This window comes from Mercurialis annua, linkage group LG1-X (assembly GCF_937616625.2).
Source record: "Mercurialis annua linkage group LG1-X, ddMerAnnu1.2, whole genome shotgun sequence".
NCBI classification, from domain to species: domain Eukaryota; kingdom Viridiplantae; phylum Streptophyta; class Magnoliopsida; order Malpighiales; family Euphorbiaceae; genus Mercurialis; species Mercurialis annua.
Genome location: NC_065570.1, coordinates 73,318,364 through 73,334,625, shown reverse-complemented (window position 1 = coordinate 73,334,625; position 16,262 = coordinate 73,318,364). Strand labels below are relative to the sequence as shown.

Below are 16,262 nucleotides of genomic sequence, written 5' to 3'. Positions count from 1 at the left end.
ACTTTTTCGCTCTGCAAATTCTTGTAGGGTATTCCTGAAGATCAGTTGTATGTCAGGTGCACTGGCTAGACACGCACCATGAACAATCCATGAGGATGTTGGCCTCGCCATTTGGTTAATGTTTAGACTTTAGATACTTTAAGAGTAGAGAAAATGGAATTGTTTGCATGTAAGCAGCAGTTTTGTTTCAGTTGACAGTGAGTGATGGCAGAACCTTGCTGAATCAACAATGCAAAATCTCATTAACTGTTGTTTCATCCACCCGTCGGACGGAAAGAGAAATCTCAAATTAACAAACAATTCCAACAAACCAAGTAAATTGAAATTAAATTATCAAGAGACCTTACACGCACGATCTACTGATTCAGATACTAAGAAACCTAGCTATCAAAAACGTGTATAAATGAAAATCTCTTGCCATGTCTGTCCGTTTCCCTAGCATGATCATCCAAGCAACTCATGCTCCGCCTGCCAAAATGGAGTATAGCTCACTGGAACTTGAGAGTTGCCCATCAACTGATCAATCCCTGCATACATAAACCATAACCTTAAAGTAGAGTCAATCAAGCTATTGAGGTATGAAACTCAAAATTAAAGAAGAACATTTTAGCACACCTCCTATCTCAGGACTCTGGAAATACATTTGGTTAACCATAAGTTGTAGATTCTCATCCAGTTGGACATCATCAGGTTTCGTCCTCTCGTCTTTAGAAACTTCAGGTTCAGATTCCGTATTGTCTGGTGGCGGCAAAGCTGATTTCTTTCTTTTAGAACGAGCCCTTCTGTTCTGGAACCAGTTATAGACATTTGTTTCTGAAATCGGTCCGTGCATTGAAAGTTGAGCAGCTATGGATTTGATCTTCTGCCTATCCGGAGTTACATTGGATTCATTATAAAAACTTTCTAGTTTCTGAAGCTGTTCTTGTTTCGGAGCCCATCGCTGCCTAGAAGGAATCTTGTTCAGTGTATACGACCAAAACGGAGCATTATATGAGCTTGCCACCCTCATTCCTAATCAAAAACGGCAATCTCACTTTTAGAGACATAAATAAACAAATTTATATCGAAACAAGAAATTCTTAGGTAAACTCAGTTCACAACATGTCAGATTATGAACCGAAAGTTGATAATCTTAAGCAGTGGCGGACCCAGAAATTTATTATAAGGTGGGCAAAATTGTACTAAATATTTATAAGAATGAAAAATTTAAAAATTTAAGGTAGTCAGTACTATTAATTTTAAGGCCGAAAAACTATACTGCTAAAGTGTGTATTCATAATTTTTTAAAGATTCGAAATAATAAGGTGGTCAACTGCCCACCATAAACTCTTCCTAGATCCGCCCCTGATCTTAAGTGATGAACTCTGTTAACTGAAGTAGTTTTCCATAGAAACAGATCAGATTAAAGTAAAGAGATTCGAAAGAGAAAAAAACCTGAGAAATCTTGTCGAGCAGAAATGGAGTTATGCATCTGAACCAGACTTTGACAGAGAGTAGTATAAACAGAAATCTGTTTCCGAAGCATCTCCATTTGATCATCAGTCATCAGTTTTACTCCCAATTCATTGCCTGATAACATCTCATCTTCCATTAAAATTCTGAGTGTGTTGTTTGTAGTGAAAGAATAGAAAAGTTGACATTGGCATTGATAGATAAGAAAAAGAAAAGGTAAAGCAGGTTTGGATTGGAGGCGAAGAAGCGCATTTTAGCTGTGATTGCGCGGTTGCCTTTGTTGTTTAACTGTTCAAGTCTACAATACAAACAACAACATATATTCACATATCATGTCATGATCTTAATTAGGTATATATATGTATATTTGGAATTCAATATTTTTAATTTATTTTTAATTGGAATACTCCATAATCGAATAAATTCAGAAAATTTCTAACATTTTAGCTTATTTATTTGAAAGGAAACAACTTATTATATTAAAAAATGGAAAGGAATATTTATATGTGATGAGTTAATTATTACTATATTAAAAAATATAAATGAGCTATATAACTCAAATGGTATAAGTACTGGGCACCAAACTGATAGGTCATTCAAACTCTTCCACAAGCGCTCTTCCTTCCCAATTATAAAAACAAAAACCAAATTAGAAAATCAAAAGTAGTTTTTGAATTATTTTATTGACATTAGTTTATTTAATTAAATTATACCATATACATCATTTTATAATACATTAGGGTTTAGGTCTTATCTATTCTTTTTCTTATGAATTTTTAAAAATCACTGTTTATCCATTTTCTTTAACTAAAGTCCCTTTTATAAGAGAGTTTTAATCATATAAAATATATCAATTAAAGAATAAATAATAATTTTAAAATTATAAGGAAAAACAGTAGTTCACGGAATAATAGTAATTAATCCAAAATATTATAATACTATTTGGATTTTTCATTATTATTAGAAAGACATGTTTTTGGCACTTGTGTAAGAAACATTGTATGCCATATATATTTATCAAAATATTTTTAGCATTACTTTCCAATAATATTGAAAAAAAAGAAATGGTCTAGATACTGAATTGAGGTCATTACACTCATAATATAAAATAAAAAATGGAAGATCAGATGGGAATTTGATTTGAATATTTTTAAACATCATAAATTTTAATTTGGCTCGACCTATCATTTAATTTGGAACACAATAAAATTACATTTACATCCATCACTTGACAAAAGTACATGGAGATGGAATGTGGGGCGAATGTAGATTTGATATTTCTGCACAACTGGTGATTAGAATAGAAATCTACATAAGGCCCAGATTCATGATTTGGTCTACCACTTCCTTCGATTTATTTACAGTAGAAACAAAAAAGTTTTGATCAGTAGGTACTCTCACCTGCTAGACAGAAAAAGTCTATATTTTTGTATCTAGATTTTTCAAACAATTTTAAATTTTCCAAAAACAAAAATAAGCTTAAGAAATTTAAAGAATTTCCTTTTAAACTTTTAATGTTTGAGACTTCAACAAAATTTATATATTCTCTATTTAAATAATACTGTTTATATATTTTATATAATGTGTACTAATTGAGTATCAATCAACTTTTAAAATACTTTGACAGTTAAGTCATATATTATATTATCTGATAATTAAAAAGTAAAAGGTCAATCCGGATTTCGAATTTGTGTTTAAGAATCAAATAAGTTACTTTTATTTTTTTAGTCAATTAGATTACAAACTCTCTTAATTTATATATATACCTCAAACATGTGCCTCCTTTGATCACGAGATATAATTTTTGGATATAGTTGACTTAAAAAATGACTTATTTGACCCGGAGACATAAATTCCAGAGCCGAATTGACCTCTTTCTCGATAATGAAATAACAACTCACTATTGGCTTAAAGAAAGACTCAATCACGTAATGTGTTTTAGTTACTTTTTAAAATTGTGTTTGGAGCACCACAGTAAAATGTTACGTGGAGAAGTGATCTACTGCTGAGATGTATAATATAAGAAGATTATATTGATTTGAGTTTGAAATATAGGTGACTGAAGAGAAGATGGCAGCAACAAGAATTCAAGAAGAAATGGAGGAACCCACATCTTTACCAATTATGCCCCTTTTGACACCTTACAAGATGCAAATTTTCGATCTCTCCCACAGGTGAGTTAGCATCTACAGAATGGTGAATTCAAGTCGAGTTAGGGTACAATCCGAGTCGAGCTGAGTGGAGTATTTGCATACTCAAACTCCAGCTCGAACATAACTAGTCGAGTTCAAACTCGAACTCCATGTCAGCAAATTTGTTGAGATTTAGCCCAGTTCGAGTTGAGTGTTTGCATACTTAAACTTAGCTCCGATCTAGTAATCGAGTCTGTGGTTGAGTTGAAATTTAAGTAACTTAAACTCGAGTTGGTGACAAGAAGTAGTGTTATGTAGGATTGTGTTGGCACCTCTGACAAGGATGAGATCGTACAATTTCACCGCTCAACCAGAAGCTATTTTATATTACTCTCAAAGAACAACAACCGGTGGTTTCTTGATCGGAGAAGCCGCTGCTATTTCAGACTCTGCTCATGGGTACACAAACAAACTTTTCTCTTACTTCTGCAAATTTCTACTAAAATTTTTCAATTTGATTTAGTGTTTTTAATGTTTTGGTGGTGCAAATGCAAAAGTCTTCCGAATAGTCCTGGAATTTGGAAAAGAGAACACGTGGATGCATGGAAGCCTATTGTGGAGGCTGTTCATCGGAAAGGCGGCATCTTTTTCTGCCAACTATGGCATGCCGGAAGAGCTTCTGATTTTTGTAAGAAAAATCTATGCTTAATATAATTAAAAGATTTTTTGTCGTAAATGCGAAAATATAATATGGCACAAAATATAGGATAACCACTCATATATGATTCTTTTCATTCAATTTATTGTTGAGCGTAGTGCACAAATTCAAGAGACTCTTGTAAATTATTCAGGTTTAATGCTGAACGGGCAGCCTCCCATTTCTAGTACTGACAAGGCAATAGGAGCTAAGGTTTTCATAGATGGCACTACTCCGGCAGACTTCCCGGCACCTCGGCGGCTCAGGGAAGAAGAGATCCCTCAGATTGTCAATGACTTTAGAATCGCTGCAAGAAATGCTATTGAAGCAGGTCAATTTTTTTTTCTCAGATATTCAAACTTGCTTTGGTCTTTCTATGATCAGGTTTAAAAAAAAAAAATCATACCTTTTCTAGAGGAGTCAATTCTAGCTATTTCTTTTAAAAAAATAAATTTTAGCTTATTTTGCATTTTTAACTTTCAAGTTTAAGTATAGTTTGATCAAAAAAAAAACTTTCAAGTATAGCTATTTATCCAACTTTATGGCCTATTTATCTAGAAAGTGTGACATTGTTTTGGTGAAAATTATTAATCAAAATTAGAATACAATTGATAAAATTAAAAAAAAAAAAAGAAATTCACAAAATATGATATTTTCTGAGTATAAGCCTTTAAGTTGTTGTTCCTATGATTTAAGTTAAAAATGAATTGGTTGTTCCTATGATTTAAGTTGCAGGTTTTGATGGTGTTGAGATCCATGGAGCCAACGGTTACCTCATTGACCAGTTCTTAAAAGATACAGTGAATGACAGAAGGGATGAATATGGAGGGAGTATGGAAAATCGTTGTCGGTTTCCCTTACAAGTAATTAAAGCAGTGGTTGATGAGATTGGAGGCGATAGAGTCGGCGTTAGACTTTCACCATTTGCTAATTATAACGACTGTGGTGATTCTGACCCTGAAGCACTTGGCCTATTCATGGCTGAGTCGCTAAACAAATGTGGAATTTTGTATTGTCACATGATAGAGCCGAGGATGATCACACAGTTTGAGTCAGAGCAGATCAAATATAGTTTGTTGCCAATGAGGAAGGTATTCAAGGGAACTTTTATTGTGGCTGGAGGTTATACAAAAGATAATGGGAACGAAGTTGTTAAAAATGGAGGCGCTGATTTAGTTGCATTTGGACGCTGGTTTCTGTCCAACCCCGATCTACCCAAGAGAATCGAGTTAAATGCGCCGCTTACCAAGTATGACAGAAGTACATTTTATACATCTGATCCTGTGGTTGGATACACAGATTACCCATTTCTTGAAGCTGATCACTAATGTCTTTCACAAATCTATTTGATACACAGATTATCCAATTCTTGAAGCTGATCACTAATGTCTTCACGTAAACTATCTTCTAATTCTCAAAATTATCATTCAGACAATGTATTCTTCTGGTGTCACAAATTTATCTTATATTGATTATGTTCAACGGGATTATTATATTAATTCAACATATAATGCATGTGAGAACAATCATACCATTCAACAACACGTAATTTGTTACAATAATAAACAGAAGTCGATCACAGCAGTCCATAAGATTTAGTCAATTTTCTTTTCCAAACAGACATGAAGAGCAATCATTAAAGATCAAATATATTAACCTATCAGATGCTAGATCCCACAACATGATCTCACACAAAAGTAGTCAACATTCAACGAGAATGCAACATAGAACTTTCGACAAAGGTACAATATTCAACGCATGCAAGTCCAAACAAACCACGGGGGACATCACAACTATAAACCTGCACCCCTGAAGCATACAACACAACAGTGCACCACAAACGCGATGCCACAGACAGCATAAGACAAAATCCAAAAACTATGGCTTACCATTTTTACAAACCTAAATGATATCTAAGGTGCAATAATACAAAATTTCTTATTATGTTCAATAGTATAACAACTACCGAAGATACATGATCAGCATGAAATTATAGATAGAATTGGAAACCACTAACATAAAATACAAAACTGCAAGCATATTTTTGTGGAGAACCAAATGCAACGACATATATGATATAACCGAGTGAGTAAAGGCAACAAAATCAAGCAACATCAAAAGTAAGGCAACATATTCTCTACAAAGGCTGACCAGCTAAATCATTGATTTTGGAAAAAGAGTACACAGAAGCAATATCCCTTCTACAACTATTAATTTTTTCCCGATAACAGAGAAGGATAAAATAGGAGGGAGCAGAGATACCCTTCTCTTTAAAGATAGAAGTAACAAAAAATTTAACAAGCAAATATCCCAACCATTATCATGGGTTGTTCAAACATTGTAGCATCCCTACATTACTATGCTATTCTTCTTTCCACTCGCCTACTCATCATCATCATCATCGTCCTGCATTAGTCAATCACCAACAAACCATCAGTCACCATATAATGAATTTATAGTCTAATAATTGAATAAACAAAATAACTTCATCACTCAAACAAACCTCTCCACTGCCACCCTCTTCATCATCATCGTCGTCATTCACCTCAGACATAGACTTCTCAGACTCTTCTTCTTCTTTGGGAGCTTCAGCCTAACATTATTTTGAAACAGAAAAAAGCAAGTTAGTAAATTGAAGTACATCCACATAAATTAAATGAATAGCAAATAAATAATCTGTTATCACTGAGTAAACAAACTCACCTGTCCCTTATTGTATGCTTTCATTTTCTTCTCATACTCAACCTTACGCTTCTCAGCCTTGGCAACAAAAGGTGCTTTATCCTGTATGGATCATAAAAATTGCCAACATGTCAGATATAACATCAAAATTGCAATATTGCAACCAATAATTACAACAAATATTAAATACTTACAGACTCGGACATTGACTTCCATCTATCGCCACCAGCTTTACCGACCTAGTCTCATAAACAACATCAAATTAATAAGAACAAAATTCCAAATTCAGTCATAACGATAATGGAACAGCAAATTAAAAAAAAAACTACTCACGGCGGCAACAGATTTGTTCTTAGGGTGCTCCTTCTTGTACGTTTCTCTGAAATCCTCCCTTCAATCACCAATAATAATGCACAGATATAATAATCAAAATCTCTAATTATGCAAATAAATACTAAAAATGCAAAATTAAGCCATAATTAAAGAAAAATCGGTCGAGCGTTGATTTTAATTCTTACATGAAAACGAAGAAAGCACTAGCTGGCCTCTTGGGTTTGTTAGGGTCCTTAGCTGCCTTGCCGGCTTTCTTGCCGCCCTTAGCAGCAGCCGGCTTCTTAGTCACCGATAGCCTGTTGCCGTACAAATAACCACGGTCACAATACGACAGAAATAGATATATGTAAACAAAATTAAAAAAATAAAACATGCACGCAAAGTCAAAACCGTTCATATTTCAGATCTAGGAGCAATAAAGAAAAACTTACTTGGTGTTCTTGGTCTCAGCTCTTGATTTACCTCCTTTCATAGCGAATCCTGCAAAAATGAAATTAGATCAGCAAAAAACGAATGAAAATAGAGAAAAATGGAGGAGAATCGGCGAGAAATACCTGAGGTAGGGTTAGGGTTTGAAGGAGGAGAGGGGTTAAATAGTAAATAAAAAAAGAGAGAAAAGGGTGTGAATTGTGAGGGAGGGAGAGAAGGGGTTGATAAGGCGGAGATATTAATATAAGGTTAAGGCTTAAAGAGAAAAAGGAAATTGAAATTCAATTGCGGATGAAATGAAAGAAGGGGTTTAGGCGGGATTTTAAAAATTGTATCCCACGTCATCCATCTGTGTGCCTTTGTTTATTGGATCTCTTATACTTGTGCTTCCTTTGTGCTTCTTCCCTCTCACAACACTATCCCTTCCTTACCGTTTTCTGCTCTTTTTGCATTTATTTTTCCTTTTTTTATTATGTATTCAGGTTTCTATTTGGGCCCTATGTTAAACCCAGTCCTGCCTTTTCATATGGCCTTTTTAATGGTCCATTCCCCATTTTTGTCTTGAAAAGTTTATATTTTGAAAAAATATACATTTTTTCTTTTCAAAAAAAAAAATAGCGTGTCAAACTATTATTATAACCTTATCATATATATTATCATAGTTGTATTATGCAAAAATATCTCACATACTTAATCATAACCTTATCATAAAAAATATTACCATGTGGTAATGTTATAATACTGATATGATAATATTATGATACTGATTGGGGTGTGCTCGAATTTTAAATATCTCCAAAACCGAACGAAAAATATCCATGACTGAAAAAATTGACCATTGATTTTTCCATAATCGTACCGAAAAATTTATTGGTATTATTCTGCATCTTAAAATGATAATTGTACCAAAAACCATAACTGAATCGTATCAAACAAAGGAACCAAAATTATATATACATTAGTCTATTTTTAATCTAATTATTATATTTATATTATATTTAAATTACTAAACATTAATATTATTTTATGATATTAAATTATATATTCTAAATATATTAGTCTATTTATATTACAATTTTCAGGCTAATAATCACCCATCCCCCTCGACCTTTACCCTAAACTTCTCTTGGGTTTGAGAAGACGAGTTGCTGCTAGTCTTCTCCACATTTGTTCTTGGAAAACAGATGTGTATCTGTTCTCCAAGAACATATCGCTTTGGTCGGCGGCGGGTGGCGGTGAGTCGTTCAGGTTGGCGGGTGGGGTCTGTCTAAATAGGTTGACCGGTGGGTTGGGTTTGATTAAGCGTAGTTGAATTTTGGTTTGGTTTAATTCTTTTAGGGAGTATTTTGGGTGTTTTAATTTTTTTGACATTAAATGACGTGTCAACTAACATGTGGCACCGCTATTATTTTTTTCAAAAAGAAGAACAACTGCCAAAAAATAAAGGGTAGTTTCGTCCATAAGGAGTGTGAATGGCGCCGCCACAAAGATCAGGGGGTGGTTTAGTGACCGTTTTGAAAGCACAGGGGGTTTAGTGAAGGTTGAGTCAAAAATCGAAGGGGGTGGGTGATTATTAGCCCAATTTTCAATGTTTTATGTAATTGTGTTTAAAATTATATCAAATAAATATTACTTGTTTCGGTAAAAATTATATAAATTTGTTAGAGATCTAATAATTATTAACATTATTTTTATGGTAAAAGTGTTTAAAGCTAGGTACTTTCCTAATTCTTCATTTCTTAAAGCGAAATTAGGTTAGAATTCGAACTATGTGTGAAGTAGCATTTTTAAAATCCAAACGGTTATGGTGAGAGGGACTAAAGTTCGTATCGCGAATGGTAAAAAGACAAAGGTGTGGAACAGCCCATGGCTTTTAAGTGAGGGTAACAGGTACATCACTACACCTATGCCTAATAATCTTGCAAAGACAAAGGTTTGTGATTTGTTTAAAGTTGGCACGTGTTGCTGGGATACGGGGCTGATTAGGGACGTCTTTGAAAGATCAGATGTTGATCGGATCTTAAATATTCCTACTAGTTCTCAGAATATCGAAGATGGTTGGCTTTGAAAGTTTGATCCTAAAGGAAAGTTCTCGATTTGTAGCTGCCATAGGGCAGTTTTTAGCAACATCGGAGGGCAATCAAGCAAACTCTGGGGTCTTATTTGGCAGTTAAATATTCTGTTACATATTCAAAATTTGTTTATGGAAAGGGTGTAAGAGATTTCTCCCGTTGCTGGAAGCTCTTGCAACTCAAAATGTTTTTGTATTTAATCAATGTGCAACGTGTGGTGTAGGTCCTGAAAACGTGTCCCATATTCTTTATAAGTGCTCAGTTGTAGAACAGGTATGGCGGGTTGTTTTTGTTCGGAAGCTTGAAAATGATGACAACTTATCTAGTTGGGTTCTACGGTGGTTGTCAGAGATGAAACACGATGATAAAGCACTGGTGGCAGTAATCTATTGGCAGCTCTAGATCAATAGAAATAACCATGTTTGGAAGAATAAATTTGGGATAATGGAGTCTATTTTGGCGACAACGAGCACTATGTTATCTGTATGGAATGTTGCTCATTCTTCTTTATTTCCTCTTCACGTAGCAGGAATGGTGAAAGAAGATGGTTACATTCAGTGGAGGCCTCCCAAGCTTGGCTTTCTTAAAGTAATCATTGATGCAGCCAATTTTTCAGATGGGAGTGGCACTCGGATAGGCATCGTAGTGCGGGATTGGAATCGTGAGATGGTGAGTGCTTGTCAGGTTTGTTTACGCGGTAGCCTTAGCACGAGAGTGGCGGAGACGATCGGTATTAGAAAGGCCCTTAGCCGGCTAAAGGGCTATCCAAATTTGATTGTTGAATCCGATACGATGGAGGTTGTTTTGGAGTTGAGGAATCCGAGTTTGGTGGATCCAGACTTTATTATTGGCGATTGTTTAGATTTAGTTAAGCAATTTAGTAATGTTATTTTTGTTTTTGTGAGACGATATGCGAATCAGTAACAGAGATACAGATTACAATATTACAACTACTACTACAAAACAAAGTTACAAACAAACAATATATATACTTATATTTACAAAATATGTGCAAATTTAAACGTCAAACACGCCATCCACACCGTTTACGTTAAATGCATCGCCTTTACGAGTTCGCCAACATGTGAGAAACGATGCCGCATCCGCTGATTTTGACACTTCTGACGCTGTGAACCTTCACCAAATGCCTTCAATAAATCTTTAAATTTTTTCTTTCTCTTGTCCACATGAGGGATCGAACCAAAGACATTTAGATCTTATGCCTCACTCCTTAACCGATTGAGCTAGGAGGTCATTGGCTAGTCGCTTTCTTGAATATCTCACAAATATAACTGTTTTGGATTTTTAATAAAGTCTATGTTTTTTCTAAAAAAAGGTAGAAAAATAAATTTTTAAAAGTAAAATATTGAGAATAAATAAGTTTAAAAGAGGAGTGTTTTTGTGTAAATTCCTCGTTGTGATTTGTGACAAACAGCTTAATACATCCATAAACCGTAAACATGGACCTCGTAGCCCAATCTCTTATTTGATAAAGAGCCCAAGTTGTGTTCGGATAGCTGAACAATCAACCATTTTCCCTTCCACTTCCATATTTTGTTGTTCTTCTCCAGGTAATGTCTCCCCTCTCTTTTATATTTCTCTCCTTTTGTTTGTTCTCTTCTCTAAATTTATTTTCTTTAGCTTGGATTTGCTACCGTTACTCCATCTTAGGGGTTTCTTTACGCTGGTCAGGGTTTTCCGCTTGCTTTTTTTTTTTTAATTTAAATTTGGAATATGAAAATTGGTGTGAATTAAGATAATTTGTAAAGTTTTAAATGTTGATAAAGCTGTTTATTTTTTATATGTGTTTGTGCAAAGTCAGTGCAAATGATGCTTTACACTTGATCTCTGAACTTCAGGTAAGTTCACTTGTTGACAATTTATCTACTGATGCTCTTGCCTTTGCACTACAATCTGTTAATCTACTTTCTAAAGGAAAATTTTAATTTATTTTTCTTTTGGTTTGTCATTTTAATGGCAATATTTCAGTATTTTCTTTATTACTAATCTATTTGTCTTATATGTCAATCTGCAGGGAAGGGACAAAGTAAACTAATCCATACAAATATGTGGTATGTGTATTTCTTCGCTTCTGCAATGCCTATGAACTCCAAGTTTCAATATTATTGAGTCCGCTGCGAAGAAAAATGGTCTGCAAATTCTTGTCGTTGAGCCTGCATCCCACATTGCCATTGGAAAGTAAGTTTTCTGCTGTACATTTATATTCGATAGCCCATTCGAATACAAAAACATTCTATAGAAAGAAGCTCCCCAAAAACCTTCAAGCTCCTCGACGAACCAAGCTTCCTCCTGATTTTGGGGTTAATTTGTTCCTTAAAAAGCCAACCACCGGCATAGACCCGTCCCAAATGGATTCCTTTCTAGAAAATGATGGTGATGGTAATTTGATCGAAGAAGAACAAAAAGAAGCACAAGATGGTGATTTGGTTTGGGATTCAGGTGAAATTGAAGCCATAACATCTCTTTTTCAAGGGAGGATCCCTCAAAAGCCAGGAAATTTGAAGCGAGAACGACCCCTCCCACTTCCACTTCCTTACAAGCTAAGACCTTTGGGACTTCCTTCCCCCAAGAAACACACTAAGACTCGTTCACGGTCATCTGTATGCAATCAAGTGCATAAGAATCCAAGCTTTCTTGTCAATTTGGCCAAGCAGATTAAATCTCTTAAGCCAGATGATGATGTTTCTGTGGTTCTTGATGGCTGTGCTTGTTTCTTGCGGAAAGGGTCCTTGTCCTTGACGATTAGAGAGTTGGGTCACATGGGTCTTCCTGAGAGAGCTCTGCAGACTTACTGCTGGGCTCAGAAACAACCCTCTCTTTGTCTTGATGATAGAATTTTAGCTTCAACTATTGAGGTTTTGGCTAGGAATCGAGAATTGAAAATGCCAATTGATTTGCACAAGTTCACTAGTTTGGCCACTAGGGATGTTATTGAAGCAATGATTAGGGGTTTCATCAAAGGTGGACGCTTAAATATTGTTTGGAATCTCCTCTCTGTTGCCAAGCATGAAAAAAGAATGATAGACTCCAGTATATATGCAAAATTAATACTTGAGCTTGGTAAGAATCCAGATAAATACATGCTAGTTGAACAGTTATTGGATGAGCTTGGAGACAGAGAAGATTTGAATTTAAGCCATCAGGATTGCACTGCTATAATGAAAGTCTGCATTAGGCTTCAAAAATTTGAATTTGTGGAGTGTCTTTTTGTTTGGTTTAAACAATCAGGACATGAGCCAACTGTAGTTATGTACACTACTTTGATTCACAGTCGTTATTCTGAGAAGAAATACAGAGAGGCATTGGCTGTGGTCTGGGAAATGGAGGGTTCGAATTGTCTATTTGATCTACCAGCTTATCGGGTTGTGATAAAGCTTTTTGTTGCCTTAAATGATCTCTCGAGGGCTGTAAGGTATTTCTCGAAGCTTAAAGAAGCAGGTTTTTCTCCAACCTATGACATTTATAGGGACTTGATTAAACTTTACATGGTTGATGGGAGGTTGGCTAAGTGTAAGCAGATATGGAAGGAAGCAGAGATGGCAGGATTCAAGCTGGATGAACAAATGAGTTCAAACTTGTTGCAGCTTGAGAGGCATATTAGGTCAGGTTCTTGAACATACTTCTTTATGTTGATATACTTGTATCGATTGCCGTAGGGAATGTGTATTGATCTAAAAAAATTGAATGAAAAGTTTCGATGCGTTTGCTTTCTTAAATGCTAAATTACCTGCACATAAATAACTTCAACTCTTACCATCAGTTGACATGACTGTAAGACTGTTTGTTCATTATCCATAAGCACCATTAATCTTTGAATTCTTGATTTAATTTATGCAATGCAGTGCCCAAGTCTTTATTATAACTCCTGTTTGTAGGTCCATTCTATACAACTGATTACAGCTAAATAGAGTTCTCTTTGGAGGTTCTAGTAATCCATTATTTTTTACCATTTTAAATGTTACAGAAACCATTCCCAGAAATAATCATATAAGAAAACAGTTATTTCTAAAATTCTGTTTTGGTTCTTTACATCATCTAATTGGGTTTGAACTTTTCTCAGTAGTTTTGATTGACTGGTCATTGCAGTTTGAAAGTATCTTACTCAGAAGTATTTGGAGATTGGTAAACATGAAAAAGAGAAAGATCAAAAAGTGATGGGTGCATAGTACTATAGAGTCATATTAATAGTGATACTCCATAGATATTTATGCCTAATTGATACAAAGATTATAATACACAATCTGTATTTGGCAATAAAAATAAAAATTGGTCTATCTGTATGTTAAGTTTGGTTTTACCATTGGATATCTGATAGATTTTGGTCATGATGTGCGTTGAGCAATTTGTTTTCTCATTTCTTCTTACTTTTAGTCGCAATTGAAAGTAAATGCTTCAAAACTAGACTGGCAAACGCGTAAGCTACCCACCCCTGATGAGCATTGAGGATCCATTAAACAAATGGAATTGAAAGCTTTAGAACATGTGAAAATCTTATAACTTCAACTGCATAATTCCTATTTGTATAGTTAATTTTATCAGTTCAGTAGCAGAATAGCTAGTTGTAATTTGTTCTAACATGTTTTTAGTGTGATTTCTCTCACAGAGATAATTTATATGCATGCTTGATACAATAGGCATGCTGTCCTCAAACAGTTACTGAATCAATTTGCATGGTTTGACAACCAATAATAGTCATTTTTTGATATCTTATTTGTTTAATAGATCTGGATCCTGATGAAGACGCATTGAATTGGAGCACTTGGATGAGGATTGCTGTTGGTGCTGCTCGGGGCCTTGAATACCTACACTGCAAAGCAGATCCACCTGTTATATATCGTGACCTAAAATCTGCAAATATTATGGTAGATAATGATTTCAATCCAAAACTATCAGATTGGGACCGGTTGGTGAAAAGTGAAAACACACATATTTCAACCAGTGTTATGGGAACATATGGATATTGTGCCCCAGAATATGCCATGAACGGAAAATTGACTCTTCAATCTGATATTTACAGCTTTGAAGTTGTGATGTTGGAGATAATCACCGGCAAAAAGGCAATAAATCCGAGAAGACCCTAGTCGCTTGGGTGAGTCGAGCCTTTTTCTTTTCTTAGCCTGGTTCTTTAACATGTTTACTCACCATGCTCCAACTATTTAATGCTAATCTTGATACCCCAATAAACTGTTTGATGATTTTATCAAGGTGTTAAATAGTTAAATTGTTTGATGGTGCAATTGTGACTAAATGATCAACTCATGAGAGCCAGTGCACATTTACGTATATGACGCAGGAGTAGGTGATTTTTCTTTTGAAATTGTTTGTTATAGGCTAGCCAATTTCTGAAAGACCAGAAGAAGTTTTTTCAATTGGTTGATCCTCTGTTGCAAGGATGCTACCCACGCCATTGTTTGAACTATGCAATTGCTATTACTGCACGTGTCTTCACGAGGTAGCAAGTTTCCGCCCTCTGATTGATGATATAGTAGTTGTCCTTGAAGTAATGTCTTGGAGTACAACACTTCAAAAGCCGTCAGGCAGAAGCTTTCGGTAAACCCTCTGATTACTGTAAATGAAACTGTGAAAGCATAAATCATGAGCAGTTTTACTATGGATTAAGAATCTAAAATGAGATAATTTTTCCTCATAAATGAATTCTCTTATTTATGTGTTTTAATTCAAAGTTTAGATATTTTTTTTGGTTAGTGGATAGCTCTATGTTTCTTTCTTGTTGTGGCGGTGTTCTGCAAAATTGAAATCTTGAAGTGGTAAATTCTCATTGCGGAATTGCTTGTTAATACCATTACATCCTGTCTCAAAGAAGAAGATGATCCTGTTTTTGTTATGCTTATATGCGTCGTAGGGATTTCGATCTCAGATACTTGGATATAAAGTTATTTCTATAAGCTTCACTTTTTGTATAAGAATGATGGTGAGTAATGGTAGTAGAAAATTTCAGAATACTTAATCTTTGTTGTTTGCTCTTTGTTTGTACTAGAAGAAGAAAATTTCCAATATCGATTGCGAGTCTAAGCTTTCTTCTGCTACATTTGAAGTCCTATCGCAATTTACTAATGATATATAAATTTACTAATGATTATAGCTCAAATGGTATGCATTCTGTTTGAACGGCCTTGGTTAGCTGGGCTGCGTTCTGCTATAATTATGAGATTAAATCCACCCACAAGCCCTAAAATCTAAATATCAATACGCTATTATGACCTCAAAAAGCTGTTCTGCTCATCGCATCTCTAGATTATTCCTCAATTTGCTGTTTCTTGCAAGTAAAAGGATCCAGAAGATGAGCCTTTTTCTATATTCTGGTTCTTTAAATTATCTGATATGGTTTGAACTTTTCTCAATAGTTTTTTGATTGAATTGTCATTGTAGTTTGACAGTATCTTATTACTCAGAAGTATTAGGAGATTGGAAAACATAAAAAAA

At 34.8% G+C, this 16,262-nt stretch overlaps 5 protein-coding genes and 1 non-coding gene across 9 annotated transcripts; 4 read left to right on the top strand and 2 right to left on the bottom strand.

Annotated features, from left to right (window-relative positions):
• Nucleotides 1-219: 219 nt before the first annotated feature.
• Nucleotides 220-1,749, bottom strand: LOC126678677 (WUSCHEL-related homeobox 8-like). The gene is made up of 3 exons (XM_050373573.1): nt 1,435-1,749; nt 616-1,011; nt 220-527 (listed from the first exon to the last, which is right to left on the bottom strand). The coding sequence occupies exons 1-3, from the start codon at nt 1,589-1,591 to the stop codon at nt 445-447; spliced, it is 636 nt and encodes a 211-aa protein (XP_050229530.1). The 5' UTR covers nt 1,592-1,749; the 3' UTR covers nt 220-444.
• A 1,609-nt stretch (nt 1,750-3,358) lies between these two features.
• Nucleotides 3,359-5,763, top strand: LOC126661415 (putative 12-oxophytodienoate reductase 11). The gene is made up of 5 exons (XM_050355272.2): nt 3,359-3,626; nt 3,903-4,043; nt 4,142-4,272; nt 4,436-4,612; nt 5,017-5,763. The coding sequence occupies exons 1-5, from the start codon at nt 3,523-3,525 to the stop codon at nt 5,607-5,609; spliced, it is 1,146 nt and encodes a 381-aa protein (XP_050211229.1). The 5' UTR covers nt 3,359-3,522; the 3' UTR covers nt 5,610-5,763.
• Nucleotides 5,764-6,414: 651 nt separating this feature from the next.
• Nucleotides 6,415-8,062, bottom strand: LOC126661425 (high mobility group B protein 3-like). Its single transcript, XM_050355284.2, has 8 exons — nt 7,851-8,062; nt 7,728-7,776; nt 7,482-7,592; nt 7,297-7,354; nt 7,158-7,202; nt 6,985-7,065; nt 6,785-6,874; nt 6,415-6,687 (listed from the first exon to the last, which is right to left on the bottom strand). The coding sequence occupies exons 2-8, from the start codon at nt 7,766-7,768 to the stop codon at nt 6,664-6,666; spliced, it is 450 nt and encodes a 149-aa protein (XP_050211241.1). The 5' UTR covers nt 7,769-7,776; nt 7,851-8,062; the 3' UTR covers nt 6,415-6,663.
• A 3,200-nt stretch (nt 8,063-11,262) lies between these two features.
• Nucleotides 11,263-15,523, top strand: LOC126664360 (pentatricopeptide repeat-containing protein At2g01860). Of its 4 annotated transcripts, XR_007637397.2 has the most exons (5): nt 11,326-11,368; nt 11,620-11,656; nt 11,833-13,419; nt 14,541-14,907; nt 15,149-15,523. XR_007637397.2 is itself a non-coding variant. In XM_050356722.2 (3 exons), exons 2-3 carry the CDS (start codon nt 11,945-11,947, stop codon nt 14,551-14,553), a joined length of 1,488 nt encoding a protein of 495 aa, XP_050212679.1. In that variant the 5' UTR covers nt 11,497-11,656; nt 11,833-11,944; the 3' UTR covers nt 14,554-15,523. The 4 variants fall into 4 exon arrangements, 1 of the variants encoding a protein (XP_050212679.1); XR_007637396.1 differs by lacking the exon at nt 11,620-11,656 and having other exon boundaries at nt 11,263-11,368; XR_007637395.2 differs by lacking the exon at nt 11,326-11,368 and having other exon boundaries at nt 11,497-11,656.
• On the top strand, nt 11,630-11,692 carry LOC126666405 (small nucleolar RNA snoR101). The gene has a single exon (XR_007637906.1). It is a non-coding gene; the product is annotated as a small nucleolar RNA snoR101 (small nucleolar RNA).
• On the top strand, nt 14,582-16,257 carry LOC126676158 (probable serine/threonine-protein kinase PBL21). The gene is made up of 7 exons (XM_050370309.1): nt 14,582-14,875; nt 15,149-15,270; nt 15,320-15,386; nt 15,682-15,750; nt 15,817-15,873; nt 16,074-16,102; nt 16,209-16,257. The coding sequence occupies exons 1-7, from the start codon at nt 14,582-14,584 to the stop codon at nt 16,255-16,257; spliced, it is 687 nt and encodes a 228-aa protein (XP_050226266.1).
• Nucleotides 16,258-16,262: the final 5 nt, after the last annotated feature.

Excerpts from the sequence above, each read along its gene's own strand:
- LOC126678677 (XM_050373573.1), bottom strand. The coding sequence starts at position 1,591 with ATGGAAGATGAGATGTTATCAGGCAATGAATTGGGAGTAAAACTGATG. Across the intron at positions 1,012-1,434 it reads TGCTCGACAAGATTTCTCAG|GAATGAGGGTGGCAAGCTCA; the intron begins GTTTTTTTCTCT and ends GTTTTTGATTAG. Across the intron at positions 528-615 it reads CCAGAGTCCTGAGATAGGAG|GGATTGATCAGTTGATGGGC; the intron begins GTGTGCTAAAAT and ends TTATGTATGCAG.
- LOC126661425 (XM_050355284.2), bottom strand. The coding sequence starts at position 7,768 with ATGAAAGGAGGTAAATCAAGAGCTGAGACCAAGAACACCAA. Across the intron at positions 7,066-7,157 it reads GGAAGTCAATGTCCGAGTCT|GATAAAGCACCTTTTGTTGC; the intron begins GTAAGTATTTAA and ends TGATCCATACAG. Across the intron at positions 6,875-6,984 it reads AAGCATACAATAAGGGACAG|GCTGAAGCTCCCAAAGAAGA; the intron begins GTGAGTTTGTTT and ends AAATAATGTTAG.
- LOC126661415 (XM_050355272.2), top strand. The coding sequence starts at position 3,523 with ATGGCAGCAACAAGAATTCAAGAAGAAATGGAGGAACCCACATCTTTA. Across the intron at positions 4,273-4,435 it reads CGGAAGAGCTTCTGATTTTT|GTTTAATGCTGAACGGGCAG; the intron begins GTAAGAAAAATC and ends TAAATTATTCAG. Across the intron at positions 4,613-5,016 it reads AAGAAATGCTATTGAAGCAG|GTTTTGATGGTGTTGAGATC; the intron begins GTCAATTTTTTT and ends TTTAAGTTGCAG.
- LOC126676158 (XM_050370309.1), top strand. The coding sequence starts at position 14,582 with ATGAGGATTGCTGTTGGTGCTGCTCGGGGCCTTGAATACCTACACTGC. Across the intron at positions 14,876-15,148 it reads AGATAATCACCGGCAAAAAG|GCTAGCCAATTTCTGAAAGA; the intron begins GCAATAAATCCG and ends TGTTTGTTATAG. Across the intron at positions 16,103-16,208 it reads CAATTTGCTGTTTCTTGCAA|TTTGACAGTATCTTATTACT; the intron begins GTAAAAGGATCC and ends TTGTCATTGTAG.
- LOC126664360 (XM_050356722.2), top strand. The coding sequence starts at position 11,945 with ATGGTCTGCAAATTCTTGTCGTTGAGCCTGCATCCCACATTGCCATTG.